Source organism: Ochotona curzoniae, unplaced genomic scaffold (assembly GCF_017591425.1).
Source record: "Ochotona curzoniae isolate NIBS_2020 unplaced genomic scaffold, NIBS_Ocur_1.0 scaffold_4701, whole genome shotgun sequence".
In the NCBI taxonomy this organism is placed as follows: domain Eukaryota; kingdom Metazoa; phylum Chordata; class Mammalia; order Lagomorpha; family Ochotonidae; genus Ochotona; species Ochotona curzoniae.
In genome coordinates this window covers 11,491,506-11,518,403 of record NW_024467122.1, presented here as the reverse complement: position 1 = coordinate 11,518,403, position 26,898 = coordinate 11,491,506, and the positions used below count along the sequence as shown (strand labels likewise).

Sequence of the window (26,898 nt, the reverse complement as noted above, 5' to 3'; positions counted from 1 at the left end):
GCAGCAAGTATAATTGTATACCTAGGATGTCAATAAACAAATCATGATCAAAAGCTAGAGCTCAAGAGCTCCACACCCCTTCCCTTGCTTTGCAGGCACTTCCCCATACCAAGATCCCCAAACCTGGAACACAATAGGAGATTGGGCAAGACTGAATATGAAGGGAACAGCCTCCCTGTCTCCCCCATAAATGACATCAGTGACTTGGCATTGAACGCCCCTTTTCATGAGTCACTTGTATTTATCTTTAATCCCAACCCTTTTGGCAGCAACTCTCAATGTCCTGCTTCTCTGTGTCCCCTGTCTTTTTTTTTTTTTTCTGATAAATGGAGATGTCCTGTCATACTGCCTGTGTGGTGAGATAACATGTTGGTTGTCATCAAGGTGTTTTTCATTCTGTCTTTTCCCCCATGGCCCTCTCACATTTCAGTAACAACCTGGGAATTCTTACTAGCTAGAGATCCTGGCCAAAAGACCAAGAGAGAAGGACTGGGTCTCTCATCCTTTGCATCTCAAAATTGTGAAGCACAGGAAACTAGTCAAGAGTGAGGGAAGCTCTGGTGAACAGTCATTTCTCTCACCCAGTGTCATACCCCAGATTGGAAAAAAAATGTCAGAAATGAGACAGCAGAAGAAAGGCAAGCCAGAGAGTTACATAGTAAGAATGGCAACGCTCTGCCCAGAGTGCCGATGAACAAGCCATGGAAGGAGCAAAGAGAATTCCTTCAACAATTGCCTTCACATGGCCTAGTCCTTACCCAACTTTTTCCTACCCAGCATACTTCTTTTACTCAGTCTTTTATTATATCTGTATTTGTTCTATTGTGTTTCAATCCTAACTTTTTCCAAGTTCTTGATCTCTTTTTCTCAAAATCCCTTGCTTTTAAAAATATTATTACTACATTCATCAACTTCTCATCCTCCATTTCCAGATGTCTGATTTGTTTTGCAGCTATTCATGAATAATGCTCAGTTGTTCTCGGCATAGAGCTACACAACTTCCAATCTCCTGCTCTTAAAGGAAAGACATACAACACAGAAAGTAACTCATACACATTTCCATTACTTCCACATTGTGAGGGAGGCTAGGAGGATAAACAAATTGGGGAACGTGGCCAGGGGCCAGAGGGTAAAACAAGGATGCTTCTCATGGAAGTAGCAGGAGATACCCAGGACAACAGCAGGTCCAGGACCCAAGGAAAAAAAAGTCACAGGTACTCAAGGAGGAGCCAGGAGGCCAGTGTTGATTGCAAAATTCTAAGCCAGAGGGAGAGGTAAAAAGTGGACCCAGGTGACAACTGAAAGTTAAGCATCCTGGGTTTTATATAGAAGTAGAAAGTTCAAAGCTTTAAGAATAACAGGAGCAAATGTCTGACACAGCAGGTGCAATGCTGCTTCTGATGCCTGTACCTCCTACTGGTGTGCCTGTATACCCGTTCCAGCTCCACTTCCAATTCCAAATTCCTGTCAATACGAGCTCTGAGAGAAAGCAGGTGATGTCTGAAGCCCTTGGTCCCTGCCACCCACTTGGAGGGTCTACGCTGGATTTTATGCCCCTGCCTTCAGCCTGGTCCAGGCGGCCCCAGACTTTGTGGGAATTTGCAGAGAATAGTAGATGGAAGTGCTCTCTCTCTCTCACTCTCTCTCTCTCTCTCTCTCTTTCTCTCTTTCTCCCTCCCTCCCTTTCTCTCTTTTAAATAAAAATCAACAAATAAATACAGTTCTTTCTCATGTTTATGGTAGGATTTTTAAATTATGTTGTTTAATTTTTTTCTTTGTGTACCGAGAATAATTTTTTCATGTTTTTTTCACTTAAATTAAAAAATATTCTCTGCATATAAGTATGAAATACATTTTTTGGTAGAGTAATTCAATCAGTTTAGAATTTTTACATTCTGCAAACATTTTATTCAGTATCCGTTTTATAAAATGCCACTTATTTCTTTAAAAGGGAGAGAAAGAGAGTGAGAGATGCATGTGGAGATCTTCCATCCTGTAGCTCATTCCCCAAATACCTTCAATAGTTAGAGCTAGATCGTGATGAAGCCTGGAGCTTGCAACTCAGTCCAGTCTCCCACAAAGATTGCAGGAATGAACCATTTGAACCATCACCTGCTGCATCTGAGAGTCTCTATTAGTAGGAAGCTAGAATGAGAACTAGAACCAAACCAAACCTAGGCTCTTCTGTGTGATGGTTTCTTAACTACTCTGTCAAAGCCTCACCCCGAAACATATTTCTTTAGCTGCATGTTAAGAGACTAAAAACAATGATGGTCACGATAGTAATGAACGCTCCGCTGTGTAGACTGCAGTTCTAAATGCCTTTTCTCACATCACACAGTCAGAGAAGACCTGATGTACTAGACAACTTGTTTGCTCCAATGCCAGTGCATTAAATGAGAGATGAGCCTAGAACAACATGTTACCCAAGAGATGGAAGAAGTTGTCAAATAGAACTAGAGTCACATCAAAATGTTTCAGAGACTGGAAGAGACATTCGCTGACCCAATAATGGGACAACTGGAGCACCAAAATGCTATTTTGTAGTGAATTGAAAGACACTATGTTAAAATCCATTAGTGTATTCATCTATTTAACAAAAATATCTAAACTGGTCATCATTGGAGGGCTCTATTCTGTAAACTAGAACATAAAAAACAATATGATAACATATTTAAAAGGGACTGATTCGAGTGTCACATTAGAAATACCCTTAAACACATTGACTGAGCCTAATGCGCTGATTTCCAAAAGGACTTACAAGCTCCAAATATGGACAAATCTACAGGTATTGCATGAGAAAAGCCAATGAATTGCAGATATCAACAGCATTAAAGGCAGGATGAACAGCCAATGACTGTGTCCTAGCAACAGGTCCCGTGATAGCAGAGTCTTCTTCTGTGCAGTCTCTGAGAGACATGTGGAAAGATGTAAATTTTTTCTCAAATCATGACTCATGCTTGCTGGAAAGCATGCGCCATGTTGCCTCATGCAGCAAAACCAAGAGGCAGCCAGTGGGAAGGTAAGGTCCAAAGACAATGGAGATTAAGGGCAGGAGAGCAGAGGAAGCAGAGACAGGGAGAGAGAGAGCAAGTTTGAAGCTACTTCACTTTACCTAAATGTGCCCATTTGCTAGAGCTAGAATAAATCAGACATTTCAGTGTGATAGGAAGTAATTAAAACAAACAATTCGATGTTATTCCAAAGAAAAGAGCTGAAGAAGAGATTCTTGCTTTCATTAATCCAATCAGATCAGTTCCTCCCTTGAAAGCCCACAATAGGTCTTCCTTAGCCAGAACACTCAAGCCAATTCTGCAGCTTACAGTACTGTGGAGCATTTAGTCAAGCATGGAAGATGGTTTCAGGGGTTGCTCAAGAGTGCTTCCGAGATTAACCCCAGGAATGCCTCCCTGGTCTGCATCGTGAAAAGAGAGCATACATTAACAATATATCACCTAAGTGGGTTCCAATTACTCACTTTTATAGAATTATTTATATTTATATATATAAGTTTAGAATTAAGTAGTTATCAAAAGCATGTCAGGAAATAGATCATTGGGACCTGTGCACCATCCCATATGAGCTCAATTTGAGTCCTGGCAACTTCAATTCCAGCATAGCTCCCTGTTAATGTGCCTGGGAAAGCACCAAAGGCTGGTCCAGTTACTTTGCCAACCATGTGGGAGACCCAGATGAAGACCCTGTCTTTTCCTGGCTTCAGCTTAACCATATGGGGAGTAAACCAGCAAATCTTTCTCTAGTCTCTTTCTCTCTCTTGTGTATGTGTCTCCCCCTCTCTCTATAATCCTGCCTTTCAAAGAAGTAAATAAATCTCTTTTTAAAAAAAGGTAGGACATTGTCAATACTTCAGAAAATTCCTTGTACATGCTGGTGTGCCTTCTTCCTAATGATAACCACAAAAGTAAAGAGAAATGCAAAACTACATCTCCTGGACCTAGCACTTGGCTGTTAATCAACAAAATGCCTTTTGCTCCATTCCTATCCATAAAGGACACACAAAAAAAAAAACCCAGCACTTCCCAGCCAGGCACCTTTACTGCCATCCATCAGTGATGTATTGAATCCCTAGTCTTATGTCATGAGTTATGCTGTCAGGATTTTGATCACCTTTCTCTTTCACAAGATATCACTCTGGTACATTACATTAGTGTCATTTTGCTGATTGAAGCAGAAAGGGTATGCAGTATTTGGTGGTTCCCTTTGAATTTTGGAGACAATGCATTCCTCTTTTGGGTATGTTACTCCAGCCCACTTACTGAGTAATTGAGGAAAGCTGTTCGTTTTACCTCCAATCCAGAGCAGAGATGGATCTGCAGCAGACCCAAGCTGCTGTGCATGCTATTCTGCTTCTCGGGCCATATAATCCAGCAGATCAATGGTGCTTCAAGTGTCTAAGTGAGAAAGGGATGCTGGTTTGAGTTTTCAGCAGACCCTGCAGGTGAATCACAGTTCAGGCTTCAGAACTTTGGAATGAGGCCCTGCCATCACCCACAGTTCACTGCTGTGCTTTGGAGAGACAGCTCTTGGCTTGTCTCCATCAATAAAACAATTGACTATGTGTCACTGTTATCATGCAATCTAAGCTGCCCATCAGGCTGTTACCTGACAGGTATACCCCCAAGCCTTAACTTGGTTGTGCACAGCAACACCCCATTATCAAATGGAAGTGGTGCATGAAAATGCTCAGACTTGAGAAGGCCCTGAAGGCTGAAATAAGTGGCATGAAGAAGTGACCCAAATATCCATGGTTCCTGCTTTGCCCCACTGTCTTCTTTCTCCCATCTGTCAGATGAAGAAAAGACTACAACTGTATTTAGAGAAGGCTCTGTACAACATGTTATTCCCACATGGAAGTAGACAACTATAGCCCTGGAGCTCTGAAGGGAAATCCTCACAGTGACATGAACTTTGGGCAGTGAACTTGGCTGTGCACTTTGCTTGGAAAGAGTAATGACCAAACTTGCAATTGTATATTGATCTGTGGGCTGTGGTCCCTAGTTTGACTAAACCACAGACTTGGAAGGAACATGTTGGGAAAACTGGTAACAACAAATGGAAAGAAACTGATATGCAAACAGTCCTTTCTGAACAGACGAAGAAAATAAGAATATGTGTGTCCCATGTGATTGCACATGGGACTTCAATAACCCAGTGGATTTTGTGACCCATTCTATGGATGCTGGTCCATCTCTTTCCCCAGTAACCCCCGTCATTATTGTATGGGCTCATGAGCAAAAATATCATGGTGGCTGTAATGTGGGTTATGTTTATGTTCAGCAATATGGACTTCCACTTACCAAAGCTGACCAACCCACTAGCAGTAGAGGCCAAAACTGAGCCCCAGATATTGCTCCATTTCCTGAGGGGATCAGCTAGCTTGTTGGTATCAGGTTGTTTACTGCACAGCTTCTACCATGGTTGAGATTAGGTTTTATTCTTACTGGGATAGACACTTTATTGCAGAATGATCTTTCACACATATAAGGATTCAGCCAAAATGACTGTCCATGGAGTTATAGAATGTTGTAGCTAGCTAGCATCATGGTATTTCATACAGCATAGCTTCTATCAAGACGTTCACCCTACAGTGAATGTCATGCAACGATGGAAATAGGCTCATGGAACTGATCACTTTTACCACATTGGCCCTCCAGCCCAAGGCAGCTGAGCTGACAAAGCATTGCAATGGCCTTCTGAAGGAGACACTGGTACTGTTACCTAGGTGACAGTAGCTTATAGAGGTGGGAAAATTTATCCTGAAGGCTGTGAATCTTCAGAGTCAGCATCCAGTATTTGCTGCTATTTGACCCACAATTAAGATCCCCAGGTTCATGAATCAAGAGGTGGAAGGGCAAGTGGCATCACCCACCCTTGTCTCTAGCATTGCACTGGCAAAATGTTTGCTTTCTGTTCTAATGACTTTATACTCTGGCTTGAGTCCTAATTCCAGAGGCAGAAATGCTTCTGCTAAGACACACAATAATGACTCCATTGAAATGGAAGCTCATATTGCTATGCGGCCACTGTGGCCTCCTCTTGCCCCTGAATCAATAAGCCAAGAAAGGAGTTGTATCACTGGCTGGGGTTATTGCTCCAGAATGTAAGAGGAAACTAGACTACAACTCCACAAATGAAAAAAGAAAGAAAGCACAGAAGAGCTTCAGAAAGTCCAGAGAAAGGTGTAAGTGATATGCCCACTGATGCCAATTTTTTTTTAGCATCCATGAGAGTTTTTCCTAATATACATTTTTCATGAACTTTTTGGAGATCCCATATCTGTCTGGAACACAAGTGGTCCTTTAGAATATCTTGCAATATCATCATGCTGTCTGGTTCATGTAAGTGATACTGCAGCAACTGAATCTATGCAGGATATTAGTGATCCGGACCCTTCAGGAATAAAGATTTGGTTCACTACGCCAGGAAAAGAGCCACACTGTTTAAATTCCTACCAACAATAAAAGGAGTACAAAACGGTACAGAAAAAACAGGTAGTTTAAATACCAGATATGAATACAACATTGATTCCAAAAATGAGGACTATAACTGCCGTGAGTAGTAACTGCTTACTTCATTAAGAATATATTTGTGGGGCCAGCACTGTGGGCAGGAGTATTAAGCTACTGCCTGGGAAAGGCCAATATTCTGTAATACCGAAGTGCCAATTTTGGCACAGCTGTTTACCTTTAGATCTAGCTTCCTGGCATTGTGCTTGAGATGGCTACAGAATACGGCCCAAATACATGAACCCTGCCAGCCATGTGGGAAACCCAGATGGAATTCTTGGCTTCTGGCTTCAACCTGGCCTAGACCTGGATGATGTGGTCCTCTGGCAAGTGAGTCAGCAGATGGTTCTCTTTGGATCTAACTCTGTGTCTCCACCTCGATTAATCTGCTTTCAAATTAATCAATTACTTGATTTTTAAAAGTATGATTGATGACTTAGAGTTCTAATCCTCAGCCTGTTTATGGCCAGAAGAGCAGTGGAACAAAACCCATAGCCTTGGGCACCTGAACCTATGGTGGGAGACATATCACTCGGTTTTGGATCAGCATAGTTCCAGCCATTGCAGCCATTTGGAGAGTGAACCAGCAGATGGAAGCTCTCTTTCTCTCTCTCTCCCTCTCTCTCCCTCTCTCTCTCTCTCTCTGTAATCGGCCTTTCAAATAAAAATTAATATCTTTACAAATAAACAGTATGTTTGTGATGTGTATTAAATATCTTTGTTTCCTTTCCTATCTTACTCCTGTATCATACAACATAAGATGTATTGACTTTGTGTTAGTATTTAAGTTATAGTTATGACACATTAACTTCACAAGTGGTAGATTTGTAATCATATATTTTGGGTGTCGACTTAATAAGGGGTATTTATATAGCTGGAAAGGTGCTGTTTCAAGGCATGACTCTGATTGTGCTTCTGCAAAGGATTGACATTTAATCCACGGATTAGGTGATGATGAACCAACTCCGCTAACCAAGTGCTGAGGGCTACACAGAACCCAAGGCAGAGGAAGACAAACACTGTCCTGGAGCCAGTACATCCACTTCCTCCCATCTTTGGACATCAAAGCCTCCAGGATTGTCATCTGCAGCCTACACTTAATATGCTTCAGCCTCAGACTGAGACTTGCACTCTCCGCTCTCAGTTCTCAGGCTTACACTGCATTGTTCTGGCTCCACACGCTCTCCAGCTTGCCGAGAGCATATTGTGGCATTTCTAAGCCTCCTGTGAGCTCCTTAATCCAGAGAGCCAATTCCCATAGTAACTCCCCCTCACATATATCTCTCTTTGAATTTCCTTTGAGGCCAACTATTTTATACAGCTACTTTATATTCAACCTATCAAGTTTTTTTTAAAAAAATCCATTTGGAATTAGCTGGGACAATGCACAAAATTCACAGAATGATTTCAGAATTCTATTCAGGCATATGACATATTTCTATATTTACTCATATCTTCCTACATCATATGCAGTAAAATTTTCAGTTGTTAGCCATGTCATACCATTTCTCATCTGCAATATTGGGTCAGCATGCTTCTGCCTCAAGGAATGGCTAGGGGCGGGGTGTGTGATAGTGACCATAGAATGAGCAACACATGTCTGTCTGGTGTTATTGGCTCTTTAGAGGTAAAGGTCCATTGCTTGCTGTAATTACTTGAATGTATCTCCGATTGATACTTATTATTTTTCCTTCAATGTTTTCAGTGCATTTTAAAATATTTCTTCAAGAGGACAAAAGCCTGAGACAGATAGAGTGCATGCATGCCCATGTGCTAGTTCATTCCCCCATATACCAGAAATGGTTGGCTAGGGTCCCAGAGTTAGCAAGTGAAAACTCGAGCCGTGTCTCCTAAGGGAATGGCAGTAACCCAATCAGTTGAGCTTTCATCACTTCCTCCTGAGTTCCACTTTATTAGGAAGGTGAAATCAGAAGCTGAAGCCAGGAACTGAATATTCTAATGTGGATGAAAGTATCCTATCTGGTGACTTAACCTGCTAGATCAATTCTTATCCATTTGCTTTTTCCCCATTTGTTCATCTATTGCATATTCTAACTGTATAAGGAGTCTCCTGACTTGCCTATCTTCAACTTGCATTGAACTTCATTACAGACTACTTTCTGGGTTAAAACCACACTGTTGTATATTAAAGGTCTGAACTTTTCTTATAGTGATGCCTGTAGCTACTACTGCAAATTAAAAATACATAAATCAACTATGTGTTTCCTTTAAAACTCTTTCAAAATGTATTTATTTAGGGCCTGGGATGATGGCCTAGCGACCAAAGCCCTTGCCTTGAAGGGGTGGGTTCCCATATGGATGCCAGTTCTAATCCCAGCAACCCCACTTCCCATCCAGCTCCTTGCTTGTGGCCTGGGAAAGCAGTGGAGGTTGCGGACCCTGCACCTGCGTGGGAGACCTGGAGGAAGTTCCTGGCTCCTGGCTTTGGATCCGTGTAGCATCAGCTGCAGTCACTTGGAGAGTGAATCATCAGATGGAAGATCTTCCTCCCTGCCTCTCCTCCTCTCTGTGTATCTGACTTTGCAATAAAAATAAAACTTTAAAAAATTCTTTCTTTCTTTCTTTATGAAAGAGAGGGGAAGGGACAGAATCAGAGGCAAAGATGGACAGAGAGACAGACAAATGCCCATAGCACCCAGAGGTGGGCCAGGACAAAGCTGGAATCCATGAACTGAAGCCAAGTCTCCTAGGAGAAGAGCAGGTCCCCAACTACTTGAGAATGGTGCACAGCAAGAGAAAGTTGACACTGGGAGCCAAAGTGGGTCTCAGATCCAGACGCTCTGATATGGGATGCAGGCATGCTTGGCCAACCAGTGGACTCTGCTCTTTCCTTTTCATTGCAGATCTTAACTTATTTTGTGAAGTAAACCAAGTTTACTGGTTTTCTATACTATTTTATATATAGACCAATGAAACTATTTTGAACTTTCAACAAACTTTTTCAACTGTTTTCCATTCCCTGGTCTGAGGGGATGGGACTGTTGAGTACCCTCTCAAGAATTTCTGGAGTTTATTAATCTATTAAAAATGTACTCATTTCTGAGATATTTACAAAGAATGCTAATTTATACTTTTCTGATCACAGAAAATGGTAAAAGAATATTAATATATAAGCATATAAAAGCATTTTATGTGCTTTAAGTGCATCAATGCAGATGTTAAATATTTTTTCTCCCATAAAATGAGCCAGACTGGATGTTTCTATGAGTCTTGCATGTCTGTAAATGCATTCAATTTACAAGATAGTTTGCTATCAAGCCAAATAATGTAAGTGCTAATAGCTGAAATCCACTTCTTGGAGAATTGCTTAAGTGCTCTTTTCATCACGCAATGAAGATGAATATTTATTTTTTAGGTATTTAGTAGGAGGCCAATCTGTGTGGTGCTCTTCTGGGTGAGGGAGTACCACGGATAGGAAGATACTAACCTGGGCTCTGTGGCGGAAAAAGAGAAGTGACTGAAAACACAGGGATCAAATGCCTACACTTGTGAAATCGAATAGAGCAGGCTGGGCATGCAAGGAATAGAGCCTGTTAAGTTACAGTCCCAGTTGGAGTCGGCTGCCTGCCCTCCTTTGTCAGTCTAGGTTTCATTGTCCACAGTCACGGAGTCAACCCTGTGTGGGTCACAAATATTCAAAAACCAACCTGTGCTTCTACCAGACATATACAGACTTCTGTTTCTATTTATTTTTATTGGAAGTCAGACATACAGAGAGGAGGAGAGACAGAGAGTAAGATCTTCCATCCATTGTTCCACCCTCTAAGTGGCTGCAATGGCCGGAGCTGCACTGATCCGAAGCCAGGAGCCCAGAGCTTCCTTTGGGTATCCCACACAGGTGCAGAATCCCAAGGTTTTAGGACATCCTCGTCTTCTTTCCCAGACCACAAGCAGGGAGCTGGGTGGGAAATGGGACTGCTGGAATTAGAACCAGTGTCCATATGACATTTCAATGCTTGCAAGGCGAGGACTTTAGCTGCTAGGCTATGGTGCTAGGCCCATAGACTTATGTTTCTTGTGTTTATTTCCTAATTTACCTGATCTATTATCTACACAAGCAAAAGTGTGAGTGGATATTCTGGGTCCATTCTCTATGTCATGAGTCCTTCCTTCTGTTACATTTCTATTCCTTTATTCTTATGCCCTGCAGTCTGGAAGAGTTGCTCAGTTGGCTTATACACATCACTAACTTTACCTACCTGGGGTGTGTGTGTGTGTGTGTGTGTGTGTGTGTGTGTGTGTGTGTGTGTGCTTATTCCATTATTTTTTAAAAATCCTTAGCAGTTTCCCATTCATTTTCCCCATGCCATTCCCATGGCTGTCTCAGTGGCCTTCTATGGACAACAATGATGATTTTTAATGCTGTTGCCCATCTTCTAGATCATTCCTTTTTTTCTGAGAAGTTTCTTTTCTGAGAGAAATAGAGTTTACTCTCTTCTTCTCACCTCAAAATTGGTGACTCTTGACTTATTAAGGCAGCTGTATATCATTTGTTCCTAAATCTGGCTATATTACAATCACCCAGAAAAAAAAAAAACTTTCAAGTAACCAGGTTGTTAGGACTTGGTCCACAGTGGGTCCAGGGGATCGCCATGGCTTCTGGGACTTGTTGGGCAAACCTAATGTGCAACCAGCCTCAACAATGGTCAGTCAGAGCAACTGGCCTGGAATGGTCTTCCAGCATGCAGGAGCATGGCCTTCTTGTTTCCCCAGCTACCCCAGAATGTCTAAGGATCCCAGGTCTGCTCTCACAGACCTCCAGAACTCAGGGAAAATCCATTTTCTTACAGTGTGTTTGTCTACCAGGCACAATCTCACCGCGACATCTGCCATGGTATTGGTTCCAAAGTTCCCTGTCCCCAGTGCCTTTCCCAACCCCCCTTCTCTACGAATGCCAAAAGCCTTACATCCCCAACTTTCTAATAGTAAATGCCATAGAACTTGCATATAAACTATGCATATCCTCTCCAGATGACTAACATACTTCACATAACATCAGTGCTATATTCCATTGTCATCAGCTTTAAATTTTCCTGATGGCGATCAGCTTTTTTTTAAAAAAATTTTTATTTCCACTTACTTGAAAGACATCTATAGATGCCTTTCCCCAAATATTTCTCAAAAACTAAAGCTGAATCAACCAAAGTTGGACACTCAGTCTGAGTTTCCGCAGGGGAGAGGGTTGGCAACCAAGTGCTTCAGCTCTCAGTAGCTGTGTTACTTGTTAGCAGGGAAACAGGACTGAAAGCAGATCTAGGACATGAACCCAATCACTTTGACGTGGGATGTGGACATCCCGGTTGGCTTCTTAATCACTATTCCCCAACGGCCACCTTTAATCATATATTTAACCATCTTGTAAAGATATCTTCCCAGCACAGCTAAACATTTATGCTTCAGCATAACATCATCTATTTCTGTGATGGAATTTGGTTTGGAGGAATGATACCGTATGTGCAGCAGGAGCCAGTTTACATAAAAATCTTGCCTTATCTGGGCAGAATTTCATATTCTGAGACTAAGTACATTATCATAGATTTGACTTATTGGCTCATTAGATCAATTATCTTGATCTATTTTTTTCACACGATATTTAGAATCACCTGCTTTTGTCTGAGGCAAATTGCGAGAGTCGATGTCGCACAAGTGCTGCCATATTAACATGCAGTCAGTTATGACCCTAGTGTCACTCGCAGGTATAAGACAAACCTCAAACATCAAAGTGGCTGATTCTCGGGACAGGAAATCTAGACTCAATCTGGGTGACAGTCTCCCCCAGTTCACTCCACTTCTCGGGGGGGTGGGGGGAGTCACACCCATGGTCTCCTCTCTGCACTTCTATCGCAGGTGCAAACTTCCCATCACTCAGCCCTGAGTCATGCGTCTCCTGATGCCACTCAGGCTGTGTATCCAGACTTTGATACCCACCCTTGCCCCTTGCTTACTGTCACCCTGCCCCAGGCTGAATTGGCACATCATTGTTACCTGATCCCAAATTTTGTATTCTTCAAAAATGTCCTTACCCACATCATTAGATTAAGCTCTTAGTTGTCACTCTTGGTATTTTTCTCTAATTGAGTTGTTTGAGAGGCAGAATGACAGGCATCTGATGGTTTACTTGCTAACTACCTGTACAGGCCAAATCCAGAATTGAGATCACAACCCAGGACTCCCACGTGGTTGTCTAGAACGTGATGACTTGAAGCATCATTGCTGTCTTCCAGGGTCTATATTAGCAGGAAGTTGGAGTCAAGAGCTATAGCCAGGAATAGAACCCAGAGCTTTTGATGAAGAAGGAGGGCATCTTCACTGCTGAGCTAGACAGCCACACCTTGGTGTCACTCTGATTTCAATCGTTTTCCTCTTACAAACATCCAACGCACGGGCCAATCCTGTAGGCTTTACCTGGAAGACACAGTCATGCCCTGATGTTCATGAAAAACTGTCTCTAGGACCTTCTGGTTATCAAAATCGCTGGATACATCAGCATCTTACATCTACATATATTCGTATGCTTTACAGCATCATTAGATTATTTATAATGCTAATACTATGATATGCAGTTCTAACGCTATGAAAGTAGTTGTGACACTGTCTTGTTTCAGGTACAATAATAAGGAAACAAGCCCTAGACATGTCTGGCACCAAAGAAGTTGTTTCCCCCCTCCTCAAATGTATTTTAGTTAAGGTCGGTGGGCTTGAGGATGCAGAATGCCAGGAAGTGAAACCTGGCGACTTGGGGGACTGTACTCGTAATTCATCCATACTTGCCCATCTACTGCTGGATCCAAGGTACCTCTCAATTCACCTCCTCTCCTGTTGCTACGCTTAGAATTCACCTCCTATTTAGTAGGACGATCAGAAATTCTCCTCTTATCCCTCTGGTGCAGTCTAAGGTGTCCTGGTCTATTGGAGCAGATCCAAAGTCTTTAACTTTCCAAAACACCAGAGCATCCCTGCTCACTGGCCACCTGCCCACTACTTTCTCCTCAACCCACATCTGCTCCCGATCTCCAATGGACACCTACATTTGAATCTCTGCTCTGACATGAGAAGCATGCTCCCACTCTTAGGAGGAGTGGTAAAAATCTCCAGTCTGCCCAGTCCTATTTCAATAGATGACCACTGTTTCCTATTTCAATAGATGACCACTTGAGTCTTCAACTGCTCAGTCTTTCTCAGCTGCTCAGCCTTTCTCAGCTGCCCTCTTTTCACAGCCCGTATTCAGTCCCAAGGTGAGTGTTGCTAGCTGTGAGGTTATCTGTTGCCTATGACCCTCCATCTCCTGTGTGCCTGTCAGGAATCCTACACAGGCACTTGGCATTGTGCAGCATGAAGTAGGGAGTGTGTCTCAAATCTTCACTAATTGTGTGAGGTCAGGTTAGAGAAAACATTCATGAATGTTTGCTGGGCGCAGACCTTACCTGTCTCCTGTTACAGAGCTGCTCCCTCTGTTGAAAAGGTTCTTCCATCCCACCTGCCTTCCACCTTAGGTTTGACTCCTGTCTCCCTTGTTGAAGAGCACGCTGCTCCCCCATCATCTATCCCATGGCCCTACTGGGCTGCACTCTCAACAGGGTCTTGTGGGTTCTTGTTCCTACTGGAACGTCAGCTTGTGGGATTTTCAGTCATCCTTCACAATTCTCCATTGTATTCCCAGTACCCAGAGCAGTGGCAGATGCTGAATAAGGATAATCAAAGTGATTTGCCTGGTGCCCAGCATCCTGGCCAGTCTTAGAACATAGTGGACCAGGTGGCCATCCAGGTCAGCCCAGGCAATCAAGAATCCAGGACCTTCTGTGACAGAAGTCACTACAACCCTAAACCCAACAAGAGCTGACAGCTTACCCAGCACTCAGTGTGAAGCCCTTTGAGGAGGGGAGATGATCTTGGACCCCATGGGAAACACTGAATCTGGATTGGTGGAGAGTAGGAGGGGAAAGATTCCAGACTTTAGAAGCAATGTGACTCACAGAATCTTGGAACCTCAGAGTGGAATGTTGAAGAGATGAGCAAGGCCTGTTCTGAGAAGGGTAAGGAGACCTCTTGCCCTGGGGTTGGGCTGGCACTAAGAAGGGCAGAGTTAAATCAGCAAGTTGGTGCCAGTTCCCCCAGGGCTTCAAAGGACCTCTGCTTGAAGAGTCAGCATTTGACCTAGTAAGCAACGGGGGACTCCTGGAAGCACCAGGGTAAGGAAAGATCAAGCAGTTAATCTGGCAACATGTTTTACCTGCTAGAGCTAGGATCCTGGGAGACAGGGAGATGCGCACAAGAGCTTTGAGGTCACCCTGGGGATGGATCTGGTGGCTGTGGAAATGAGGGAACCCTCCATCCTTAAGGCTTCTTGGGGTTGGAGGAGGGAAGACAGGGTGGAGCCACAGGGGTTAGTGCTGGCCACCTGGGCAGCTGTGAGCACTCACTCATCTTAGCATTCAGTTTGGAATGCCCTTAGTTTATTGTCAGATCTGATTTCTATCCCTGAAAAGGCAAGTGCTCCAGCTAACCCTTTCTCTGACGGTGACCATCAGTTCTCAGTATAACATACGACCTATAGGGTCGGGGGACACAGTGTGGATCCATACCACAGGTGATTTCCTCATTATTTGCCACTCCACTTTCCCCCTGCTGCAGGTCACAGGCAAATAGTGTGCACTGTAGCAAGGCTGTGGGTGAAGACCCTGGCATAGCTGGGGGGGGGGGGGCGACTGTATGGCAGGATACAGGAGAAGAGGACATGCAGAGATACAGGCAGGTGGCAGGGAAGAGGCGATCTGAGCAAGCTCCAGCAAGGATCCAGCGCCAACAGACTCCACGGAGGTGGTCTTTTGGGAGATGACAGAACTTTCGATGCAAGGAGAGAGATGAGGGACTGACCTGAAGAAGGAAAGGACCAACAGCACTCCAACTTAGACACAGAGAACAGGACAGTGTGCCTCTCGTGCACCCAGTCCTGAAGCCATGGCCTTCTAGGCAGGAAAGCCACCTTCCCTTGCCTGCAGATGGAAGGATCATGGGCAAGCAAGTCCTCTTTCAGGGTGTGCTGCAGCTCTGGGCACTCGCCCATGCCTCGTACATGGCCTGTCTTCCACAGCTCCGCTCTCAGCTGCTCCATAACCAAGGAGGGATTCCCTCGGTCCCAGACCTCGGGACCTCTTCACTGTTTCTCCTCTGCTCTTTGCAGCCAACCTCAAGCCTTCCCACTCTGGGCTATGACTGCTGCCCCAAGAGCGGCAGAAGGTTCTAGGGGTGCACCAGGGAGAGAAAAAGGGCCCAACACCCGCAAAAGCGAACCCGGCCTTTGCTACAGTAGAATGTTCTGGTGGTTGTAAAGGGATGAAATAAGACAAGACAGTGAGAGACACAGAGAGAAGGTCTTCTTCACTTCAACACTACATTCCAGGTGTTTCCTGGCAGCTGGGCAAAGGGGTAACGACCAGGAGGCTCTGTCCCGGACAGGATGTCCCTGAGGTCTGGAATGATGGAAAGAGATTGAACAGCGGGAGGTCTGATATCCCAGGGCCCCTTGGGTTACCCGGGAAGGTCCTGACTCTGGCCCCAAGACCAGCTCTCTGTCCGAGATGGGGCAGAGCTAGCTTGGGGAAGAGCGCGGCGCTTTTTCTCCTGCTCTGCAGCGTTCTGGGGCCGCACTGCTACTTCTGGGAAACGAAAGCTCTCTAAAGTTTCCAGTTCGGGCTCTTTCTGTTTCCCGCCAGGAGTTGGCCAGGCGCGGGGGCGAAGGCGGGGCTCAAGGAGCCACCGCGGCGGAAGCGGCCCCGGAGCGGCGGGACAGCGGGCGCGCCAGGACAAGGGGACTCCGTGCGGCGGGAGCCGGGGCCCCGCCTGCGCCCCCGCCGGGACTGCGGACGGGGCGGCCTAGGCGGGTGGGGTGTGGGGGGGTGCTGGCCGCGGGCCGGACGGGCGGGGCGCTGACCGCGCTCTCCGTGCGTCCCGCAGGCGGGGAGCCCGCGCCGCCGCGCCCGGGCCGCCGGCGATGATCACCTAGGAGGCTGGCGCGAGCGGCGGAGAGAGCCGGGCGCGGCGACACGCGGCCATGGAGCGCGAGCCGACGGCGGCCGAGGAGCTCCCGTGGCCGCGGCGGCCGCGACGGCGGAGGCGGAGGCGCCGGGAGGGCCGGACGCGCGTGGTGCGCTCCAACCTGCTGCCACCCCCGGGTACCGAGGACTCCGCGGCGCGCGCGGCCAAGGGCGAGCGGCGGCGGCTGCGCGGGTGTGGCCAGCACCTGGCTGACAACAGGCTCAAGACCACCAAATACACGCTGCTGTCCTTCCTGCCCAAGAACCTGTTCGAGCAGTTCCACCGGCTGGCCAACGTCTACTTCGTCTTCATCGCGCTGCTCAACTTCGTGCCGGCGGTGAACGCCTTCCAGCCCGGCCTGGCGCTGGCGCCTGTGCTCTTCATCCTGGCGGTCACGGCCTTCAAGGACCTCTGGGAGGACTACAGCCGCCACCGCTCCGACCACGAGATCAACCACCTGGGCTGCTTGGTCTTCAGCAGGTGAGCCAAGAGGCCTGAAACTTGGTACTTGTGAGTGTTGCAGGGGCAGGGATGTCTGGGCGCGGGGTTGGGTGGTGGTGACAGCAAGGGGCCGCCAAGTTTCCCTTGCACCCCTCACCCCATCCTTCCTGGAGCACATGGAGATATCCGCGTCCCAGTTGTCACGTTGACATTCCAAAGGCCTGAGCCAGAACTTGCCAGGCCTGGGGGGAGGGGAGGGAAGCAAATTCAAGCCCAGGTACCATCTCTCCAGTGCCTGAAGTCTTGCTTAAGTGTTTGGTCACCACGGGCCAGGACATCTAGTAGCCAACACAGTCCTAGGTAACAGTTGGGCTAGGGGGCTGCTTAAGTGAATCCACCACAAGTTGTGCTGTGCCAAGGCACAGGTCCCGTAGAACAGCAAGGAGGCTCCCAGCAGGAGCCGTCCACTGGTGCGACCTCTGAGACCTCTGAACAGGCCGCAGACATGGGCACCGTCCTGCTGTCCTTTGGGCACTTGTTTGGTTTGCTCCTAGAAACCTGCCGGCAGGTGGATAGCGGCCTTGGTGGGCTTACCAACGGTGTCAGCATCAATATGCTGGACAGATGGTTCGCTGCTCCTCTCTCACTTTTCCTTGCCATATACTTCCCTCCAGAGTTTTGGATCCTCAGGCTGGTCCTGGTCAGCATGCCCACTACTGTACTTCTGTACCCCAAGAAAGCCCCTTTGTCTGTAGGTGCATCATGGAGCTCCGCCCAGGTGGCACAGGTCACAACCTTCTCCCAACACTCTCCCATCTTCCCCGTTTCACCTTGCTCCACCTGTGCAATAGGGGTGGAGGTGGGTCTCTGAGTGGGAGGGAATTTGCCATGTCTAGCTTCCACCATGCGCACTCCTGATCTCGGAGTGGTAGACTTGTTGCCTTAAGAGACAAGGGTCAAGGTTGGTCTTGCCTCCCTCCTGGACTAGCGTCAGTGAATATAGAGAATGCCTGTACCTGCCCACCGTGGCTCCAATCTTTGCAGCTACATGGTGGTGGCTATGACTGTGCTTCCCTCTTGCTCAGTGGACACAGAGAATCAGAAAGGTCAAGTACTTTGCCCAAGGGCACACAGCTGCAAGACAGTATGCCTAGGATTTGAGTCAAGTCTTCCTCCAAGCATAGCATTTCTGACATCCCCAACTATGCTTCTCACATTTCTTTAAGCAGCTTTAGAAAGAGCTGGTTGAAAATGGTAAGTCTCCAAACTTTCGCATCAGCAACTCTGAGAGTGCATCTAGAAATCTCTCTGTGTGTAAGAATGGAGGTGATTCTTAGATGATGGCCTGCGTTTCAAGGAGTGCCGTTCTGCTTGCCCCCAGAAGCATCACTGGCTGGGCGGTGAGGGTGACTTCAGTGGCAAGAGCTGTGGCATTTCCTGGCTGCGTTCACCACAAACCTCAGCAGGGAAGGGAGGGGCCGCTCCAACACAAATATCCTCAGTGTCCCCAGAGTGAAGATTGCAGGCAGTCAGATGGCCGTCCCTGGCACCCCATGACCCACGTGGGACTCCAGTAGGTGTTCACACGTGTGCTGCTTTTTATCACTCCTTGCTTCTGTAGTCTCTCTCTCTCTCGAAATATGGCAGGTCTCATAAAATCATTTACTTTTAGTTAACAGAGTACTTCACTGTCCTGAAGAGGAGCTACCGGATGCTGGCGTCCAGAGTCATGACCCTGGAGTGCATAGGAGTCTGAAACATCCACTTGTACTTGGACCAGACCCATCCAAGTTTTCCTCTCCTCCCAGTGGGAGTGCTTTATCCCAGTGGGATTTCTGAGAGCCCAGGACTCAGCTGAGTCCTCAAGGGTGTGGTACTTTCAGGAAAAGTTTTCCAACACCCTGCTGTCACTAGATCAAGTTCCTCGAACCTTCTCCTGGGCATAAAATAGACCTTTTATATGGGAAGGGCCCATGGAGTTGGTGTTGGGTGGTGTTGGAGGTTTTGGTGTTGTGTTTAGAGAGGGACAGGATTGAACCCAAGGACCCCCGCTCCTTGTCAGACGCTGCCCTCTTCCCCTGCTGCAGAAACAGTCTGTTTAGAGGACAGTCTGCCCAAAGCCAAATTCTATTTATTGTTTGCTTGGGAGACGGTTCAAATTCTTCCAGTCCCAGAAAGTCTGGAATTGATGTTGCCGAGCCCTAGGGATGGAAAAAGGAGGAGGTTTGGTCCCACCCAGAACTCACTATAGGAACCAGCTGCACCCTGAGGCGTGTCTGTCTGGTCATGCCCCAGGCAAACTCCTGGCCCAGGAATGTGGGATACCTGTCAGGGGAGACCAGGCTGGGGTCTGCAGGTCAGGAGAAACCTGGCCAGGCCAGCACAGGGAGGGCAGATGCTGCAGGTGCGGACTGCCGGGGCAAGGGAGCAGCATGTGGCAGAGTAAGGACAGTGGGACCAGGAGGAGACTGTAAGGATCAGAGGAAGTTGGCGTGGCGACAGAGGAGTAAAGCCTGGGAAAGGATGTCCGTGCCAGGGCAGAGCATGTTCAGGGCTTGGGTTACTACAGAGAGGCTCGGAAGCACGGCTGTGAGCCATCTGGGTTTGTTCTGTGTTGTGCCTTCCCCCAGTGTCATTGTGCTACTTGCTCTGCCAAAGGGGTGTGCGAGGCGTGTGTAATGCAGAGTCAGCTCACGCTTGACTTTGGAAGCCTCAGGCACAGACACTGTCCCAGGGGGTGACTTCACTTTGCTCTGGGAACGGCAGCGATCACTTACCAATCACTGATGCCATGATGTGTGTAGCACTTTTCAATCAAATGTTGCCTGGGCCCCTCTTCAATGAGAATCCTTTATTGTACTTATGACTCAGTCTGTCAGATCCTTTCTTGATGCTTCTCAGAGGACTCCCCTGATTTTCAGGGAACTAAGAAGGAATAGGCCTGCCTTGAGACCTTCACCTTGTAGAAGGAGGTCACCAACTCAGCATCACTCAGCTGTGGTTCGTTAGGGTGCAGCAGGTGTCAGAAGCTGCTACGGAGACACCATCCCTGTGTAGGTCAGCTGTAGAAAGACAGGGGCTGTAGGAGCTGGGTGCCTCTATGCCACACTGCGGGCTAACCAGGGTGATGTGGCCTCAGGCTGCTGAGTGCAGGTGTAGACTTCTTTAACAGATATTGGTCTTCAACATGCAGTGTCCAGCTGGGACAAGGTGGGAGCCACAGGAATGGGGCTGAGCTGGCAGCAGAGGGGTCTTAGTGGACAGTGTTGGAGGGAAGTGAGGGATCAAACAGGGACAGCCTTAGGGTAATGCACGTTCTGGCTGTGGGAAGGCAGAGGGAAGACTCTCCTCTCTGATACCATGTTCTCAGGAGCCCCACAGACATGCATATTCTCAAGTCCTTTATATAAATTAATAATGGTATTTGGAAACAACCTACATGTATCCTCATGTATGCTTCAAATAATCTCTGAATGCCTTAGAACACATAAATGCTATATAAGTGGTTGGGAAACTTGGGTATCACTTATCATTGTGCATTGATGAGATTAAAAATGTCTGTATGAATGCAGTGATGATGAAGGTTCCCTCCCCTCCTAACATTGTGGTTGGTTGAATCCAGGGACATGGAGCCCGTTGGTGTTGGAGGCCTGGAGAATGTTAAGAGAGAACTGGCCTGGGCCCGGCGCGGTGGCGCAGTGGTTAAGGTCCTCGCCTTGTACTCCTGGGATCCCATATGGGCGCTGGTTCTATCCCCGGCAGCCCTGCTTCCCTTCCAGCTCCCCATCTGTGGCCCGGGAAAGCAGTCGAGGACAGCCCAAAGCTTTGGGACCCTGCACCCGCGTGGGAGACCTGTAAGAGGCTCCTGGCTTCGGATCGGCATAGCATCGGCCGTTGCGCTCACTTGGGGAGTGAATCATCGGACGGAAGATCTTCTTCTCTGTCTCTCCTCCTTTCTGTATATCCGCCTTTCCAATAAAAAAACAATAAAAATAAATCTTTAAAGAAAAAAGAGAGAACTTGCCTGAGAAGGCCAAGAGGAGAGGCAGAGAAAATGAATGGGAGAAAGATTAACCCATTTTCTGAACAAGCTAGGGTCAACCCTCATATCTAATATACAGCTCCCCGGAATGGAACATGTGCGGTGGTCCTGGGGCTTCCATCTTCTGTCATTTTGCTCTTCCTGGGCTTTTGTGCCATTTCTATTTCTTTCTCCTTTGCTGCCGCATACTCTAAGATGGTATTCCCAACATCTTTCAGCATTGGGATAATGCAGTCCATAGCGTTTCTGTAATAAGTACCCAGAAGCTCCTGGCCCCTGTGCTTAGGGGTGTGTGTGTGTGTGGCCTCTTGGTGTCTTCCTGTCATCTATTGGGCAGTCAGAAGTACCCTCTGCTTATTTTGGAATTACTGTCTTCCCCTTCCTGTGATTCTCATTGCTTGTTCCCAGCTCCCCAAGGTTATCTGTCCAACACGCATGCTCTGCGCTTCCTGATTTGCTATTTCAGACGAGAGGTCTCGGCTCTTATGAACAGGGAGGCGCTCCTTTCTTTTTTCTCTTCTTGCCATGTTCTTGTTTATCTTGTCTCCTCTTTCCCTCCCCTCCCATTGTGCCATTTTCTCTCTCTTTCATGGTGAGCCGCCCTGCTTCCTCTCCTGGCTGGGCAGATCCCCTTTCTCTTGGTGTTTCAAGAGGCTAGCAGTAAAGTCATCTTTTCCCTGGGAAGTATAGCATCTTTCACTTCAAGTGAAATCTGTCACTCCAAATGAAATATTTGCAAAAGAGCAGACACCAGGACAAAATTCACAAGATGGAAATACTCAAGGAGCTTGATGCCAGAATTGACATCCTATGAGTATGTTAGTGCATGGGCTACCTGATGTATTAACATTATCATTCACAATGGTTTTTTTGGAAACAATTTTGGAAACAATTTTTATTTTGCTCTCTGTTTCATGTCAACCTCAGGGATACTTATGAGGCCAGGGTGTACTTGGCCCTTCTTGCCCTAAAGACCTGGCTGCCATCGGAAGGCAGTTGTGTTTAAGATGTGTTTTTGTTTGTTTGTGTGTGTGTGTGTTTGTACTTTAATTAAGGTCATGCTGTTGCAAGATGTGGTGTTATGGTTTGAACTTGGGTTTATCCAGCTGTGACCCCCAGGTATGAAGATTTGTCTTTGTATACTTATGAAACACACACACCCATATACAGATGATAAAAAGTTTGACACATAGAGTGACCTGCACACTCAATGAACTGTGTCCCCGTCATCCAGTTCCAAGAAATTGAAAATAGCAAAATTGTGGTCAACATTGTTTGTCTCTATCCCGTCTACTGCTTCCATCCTGTCATTTTAAAGCAAATTCAAGACATATTTCAGCTGTAAATGTGTCAGTAGTTTTCTTCAAAAAAGCCATGGCATTGTAAAAATAAACTTTGCAAATACCATTTTCATACTTAAAATAGTAATATTCACTCCTTAATATTTTAAATGTTTCTATTTCCTGTCTCATAAACCTAATCTTTTTCTAATCTCTGTGTTGGAATCAGACTCATAGTTAACTTAATTGTGATTTAGTTGCTGTATCTTTTATTTGTCTCTCCATTAGTCTATATATTTTTCCTCTAAAATTTTCTTTCTTTTTTTCTCTTGAAATTCATTTTTGCGGAAGCTGGGTTACTTTTCCTGTGGGATTTCCTATAGCTTGAATAATATTGATTACTTCTATGTAATATCTAATATTTTGATTGTGGATTTGGGGAGCTTTGCTGTATACCCTCAGACCATCCACAAACCAGACAGCTTTACTTGTTGCTTTCCAACCTGATGCCTGATTACCCAGCCGATAGCCTCCCATACTATTGAATAGAAATGGTAAAAACAGGTATTTTGTTTTGTTCCTAATTGTCCAGGATTGGGGAGCACTGCCTTTCACATCTAAGTTTGAAGATAGCAGTAGATTTTTATTGACACTATTCATTAGGTAGAGGAAGTTCCTTTATGGTTGAGTGGTTTTCCTTTTTTATATTCAAGAAAGTACTAGGAGCCCTGAATTCAGTCCAGGTCTCCTATATGAATGGCAGCCTAAATTACTGTCTTTGTTGGTATACAGTTGTTCATAGTCTTCCCTCGGCTCCTTTCTAGTTCTGTAAAGCGGTAGTGATGTGTCCTTTACTCCTTGTATCAGTAACCTGAATTTTATCTCTTTTTTGCTTGGTCAGTTCAGTTCAAAGTTTTTCAATTTTGTTGATATTGTCAAAGAACCAACTTTTGTAGTGTTGGTTTTCTCCCAGTTGTTTTTCTATTCTTAATTTCGGTTATTTCTGACCTAACCTTTGCTATTTCTTCCCTCCTGTTTGACTTGGAAGGGGATAATATATTTTTTAATAGTGGAAATTCCAATTATTGATTGAAGATTCTTCTTGTTAATATAAATGTTCACAGATTTAGATTCTCCCCATAAGAATTCCTTTAGTTGTATTTCACAAATTTGGGCATATTGCATTTCCATTTTTATTTATTTCAAAGTATTTCTAGTTTACCTTGTGTTTCTTCTCTGATACAGCAGTGTGTTGTTTAATTTTCACACATTTATAAACTTTCCAAATTTCTTTCTGCTATTGAATTTTAATTTTATTACACTTTGATCCAACATACATATTTTGTAGGATATTAGTCCTTCGAATTTACTGAGACTTACTTGGAAAATGTCCCAGGTACGCCTGAGGATAACGGGTGTTTTAGTGTCGGCTAAAATGTTTTGAAGATGTTCATTCTAGTAGTTTTAAAAATGTTATTTCTATTTTCTATTTTCTCCTTGAACTTCTGCCTCATTGCCCAAGTTATTATTCACAATAGGGTGATGATGTCTTCAGTGATTATTGTTGTGTTGCCCATTTCTTCCTCTAATTCCATCACTTTTTGCTTCATGTATTTTGGGGCTGGAGTAAATACCGAGAAGTCCATCATAAGCTCAAGTGATTTTAAGTTAAAAAAAAAAAAACGCATTTAGTACACTTAAGGTCCCAAAAGCATAGCTTAAAATGTAGTAAACCATAGAGTTTAAGTTGTTTATCTTCAAGGTCAGAAAGCTGAGCTCTGATTTGGGTCCTGCAGAAGCATTGCTTTGAGATGGGATATTTTGTGGCTCTCAGAAAACTAGCTTACTTCTTCTTGGGTGCCAAGCTGTTCAGTGGTTTTAGCAGGAGCAGTAGAGCTGGGATTAGGGCATGAAAGTCAGTCCACCTTGAAATGCACACATCCTACTGTTCTCCTGAGTGATTCAGTAGTTTGTCTCTTAGAAACTTGCCTTAGACTGGCTGGCGTTTTTTAATATCCAGGCTTTGGGGACCAGTCCAGTGACTCTGCAAGCTCTACCTGCAAGCACTATGATCCCATATGGGCACCAGTTCATGTCCTGGCTGCTCTTCTTTCAGTTCATCTCCCTACTTACGGCCTGGGAAAGCAGTGGAGGATGACCCAAATTCTTGGGACCCTGCACCTATGTGGGAGACCCAGAGACATGTCTGGCTTCCTTTTGGCTCAACTCAGCTGTTGCAGTCATTTGGGGAGTGAACCAGTGAATGGAAGATCTTTTCTCTGTGTGTCTCTCCTTCTTTCTGTAAATCTGCCTTTCCAGCAAATTTATTTAAAAAACATCAACAAATTTAAAAAAGGAAGATCCAGACTTCAGATTTCAACTTTGGATCTCTAGACAATGATTTGGAGATGTTTCCCACTGTGCTGGAAGTCTTTCTTGATGCATAGTTATTGTCCTCACTTGGACTGATCTGTTGTTCCTGCTTCAAGTTTTGGATCCTTGGCTGGATTCCACAGAAGTGGTGTGTCCTCGGCACATGGCATCAGGGGAGCGTGAGACCAAAGTGCATTTGACTGACAGTGTTTAGTTTGCTTGCTGGGGAAGGGTGGTGCCCATTGGGTTCTGCCTTGTGAATTTCAGCTGTTTTTCCTTTCAGAATGAGGAATGCTGAGAAGAGGTGCACTGAGACTCTGGGGCTGCCCTGTTTCTCCTGCCCAGTAACAGCAGTATCTATCAGGGAGTCTCAGCTGCAATGATACACTAGTGGTGTTTGAATGGTGGCTCATCCTCCTCCCCATTCCTCTGAATGTGTTTATTAGAATTCTTAGAAGAGCTGTTTTTTTTTTCTCTGTCATTTCACTGTAGAGAATATTTGCTTCGTTCCATGGGTCACAGCTGAACGCTATTGTAATTTATCTTGCTGCTCACACTGTCCCAGTTTGGCCATGGGAGCGTTTCCAAGCTGGCTCTTCTGTTCTTGGACAGCGCCAGCTTTTCTTGAGCCCTTTCTTCCATTCTGACCACACAAGATGCTCCAGCTCTTCTTCTGCCATGTCTGCCTCAGCCGCAGAATCCACCATCTTTCATGGAGCTATGTCACATTTTTTAAATTGTACTCTTATGAATCTGTGGATTTAAATATAATTGAGTAGTTCTAATTCATTTGGGATTATTGTCATACTTGATACTCTTTGGTCAGTAGGAACCAATCAGGTTAACTCCTGACTGCATTTACTATAACCCACCATCATTTCCTATATCCACATTCCAGATTCATTTTATATAAAATTGCACACCTCGCTCATGGAAACCACAGGAGGCTTTGTTATTTTATTTTCTTTTATTTACTTCTTTGAAATACAGAAATGCAGAGAAACAGAGACAGACACACACACAGAGAGAGAGAGAGAGAGAGAGAGAGAGAGAGAATGAGTGAGGGTGTGTTGGTTCTCATCCACTATTTAACTCCCTAAATACTCATGTCTGTTGGAAATGGGCTGAGGCCAGAGCTGACAGCCAGCAGCACTATCCAGGTTTTCCAATTCCCGGAGTCATCACTGCTTCCTCCCAAAGTCGGCTTTAGCAGGAGGCTGTGGTCAGGAGCCGAAACTGGCAATTGAACCCAGGCACTCACTCCAGCGTGGGAAATGGTTGTCTTAACTACCTAGCTAAACAGCCACCCCAAACCTTATTATGTAGCTTTCAGTGGCCTCTGTAGTTCAGTGTGTCTGTTCCTAGCTGCCTCAACATGGGTTAGTCTAATATCTAATTTGTTTTGGTGATCATCACTTCCATAGATTTCATCTTTCCTATAAGGAAGTAAGATGCTTAGTTACTGGAGTAACCTCCAGCACTCTTGGTCTTGGGGACTCCAGGGCTGCTCTGTGGTGCATGATGTTCTCGCCTTCTTAGGGACAGTCCTGGCCCATGACAAGCTGCCCTTTCTGAAAGGCCAATCAAGGTGGCAGTTGTGAAGTACATCTGAAGGAATGTGTACAAGCCACACTGCCCCATAGGTCTGGACCCTTGACTTGAGAGGATTGAGAAAGGGCTGTGTGACTCTTGAACCCCTAGGGACTTGTGGAATTCTGGGATTAGGAGCGCCCAGTGTACTTGTGTGGTAGACTCACCTCACTATATATAGCACGTTGAGAGAATTTACAGGAAAAATGAAGAGGCTATTTTCATTGCTACTTTTCTTGACTGTCCCAAGTTTGAATTTGTTTGGCATTCTCCTGGAGCCCAATTTACATACCCTGCCCTGAACTTGTCCTTTAATGGTTTTTCCTCCAAGGATACTTGATTTTACAGTGCTTTGCTTACCAAACTACTTGTATTAAGTGATAATGAATTCTTTTGTCTGGTTTAAACTAAGAAGACAAGGTTGAATCCCAGTTAGACGCTGGCCACAATGCTTCTCGTTTTATCACAGTCTCTTCAGTTACATTTGAGGGAGGAAAGCCTTAAGTAGGAGGGATGAGAGAGGGGACGATTGGGACTTCTGGGTGTGACCGGAGCCGTAAGGGAGAGAATACACACACAGAGGGTAGGG

At 45.5% G+C, this 26,898-nt stretch overlaps 1 protein-coding gene across 1 annotated transcript in view; it reads left to right on the top strand.

Annotated features, from left to right (window-relative positions):
- Window positions 1-16,599: 16,599 nt before the first annotated feature.
- Window positions 16,600-26,898, top strand: part of ATP10A (ATPase phospholipid transporting 10A (putative)) — a 142,458-nt gene continuing 132,159 nt past the window's right edge. The window contains exon 1 of the mRNA XM_040969940.1: window positions 16,600-17,063. Within this exon, the coding sequence (XP_040825874.1) occupies window positions 16,600-17,063 (464 nt within the window). The remainder of the gene's footprint in view (window positions 17,064-26,898) is intronic.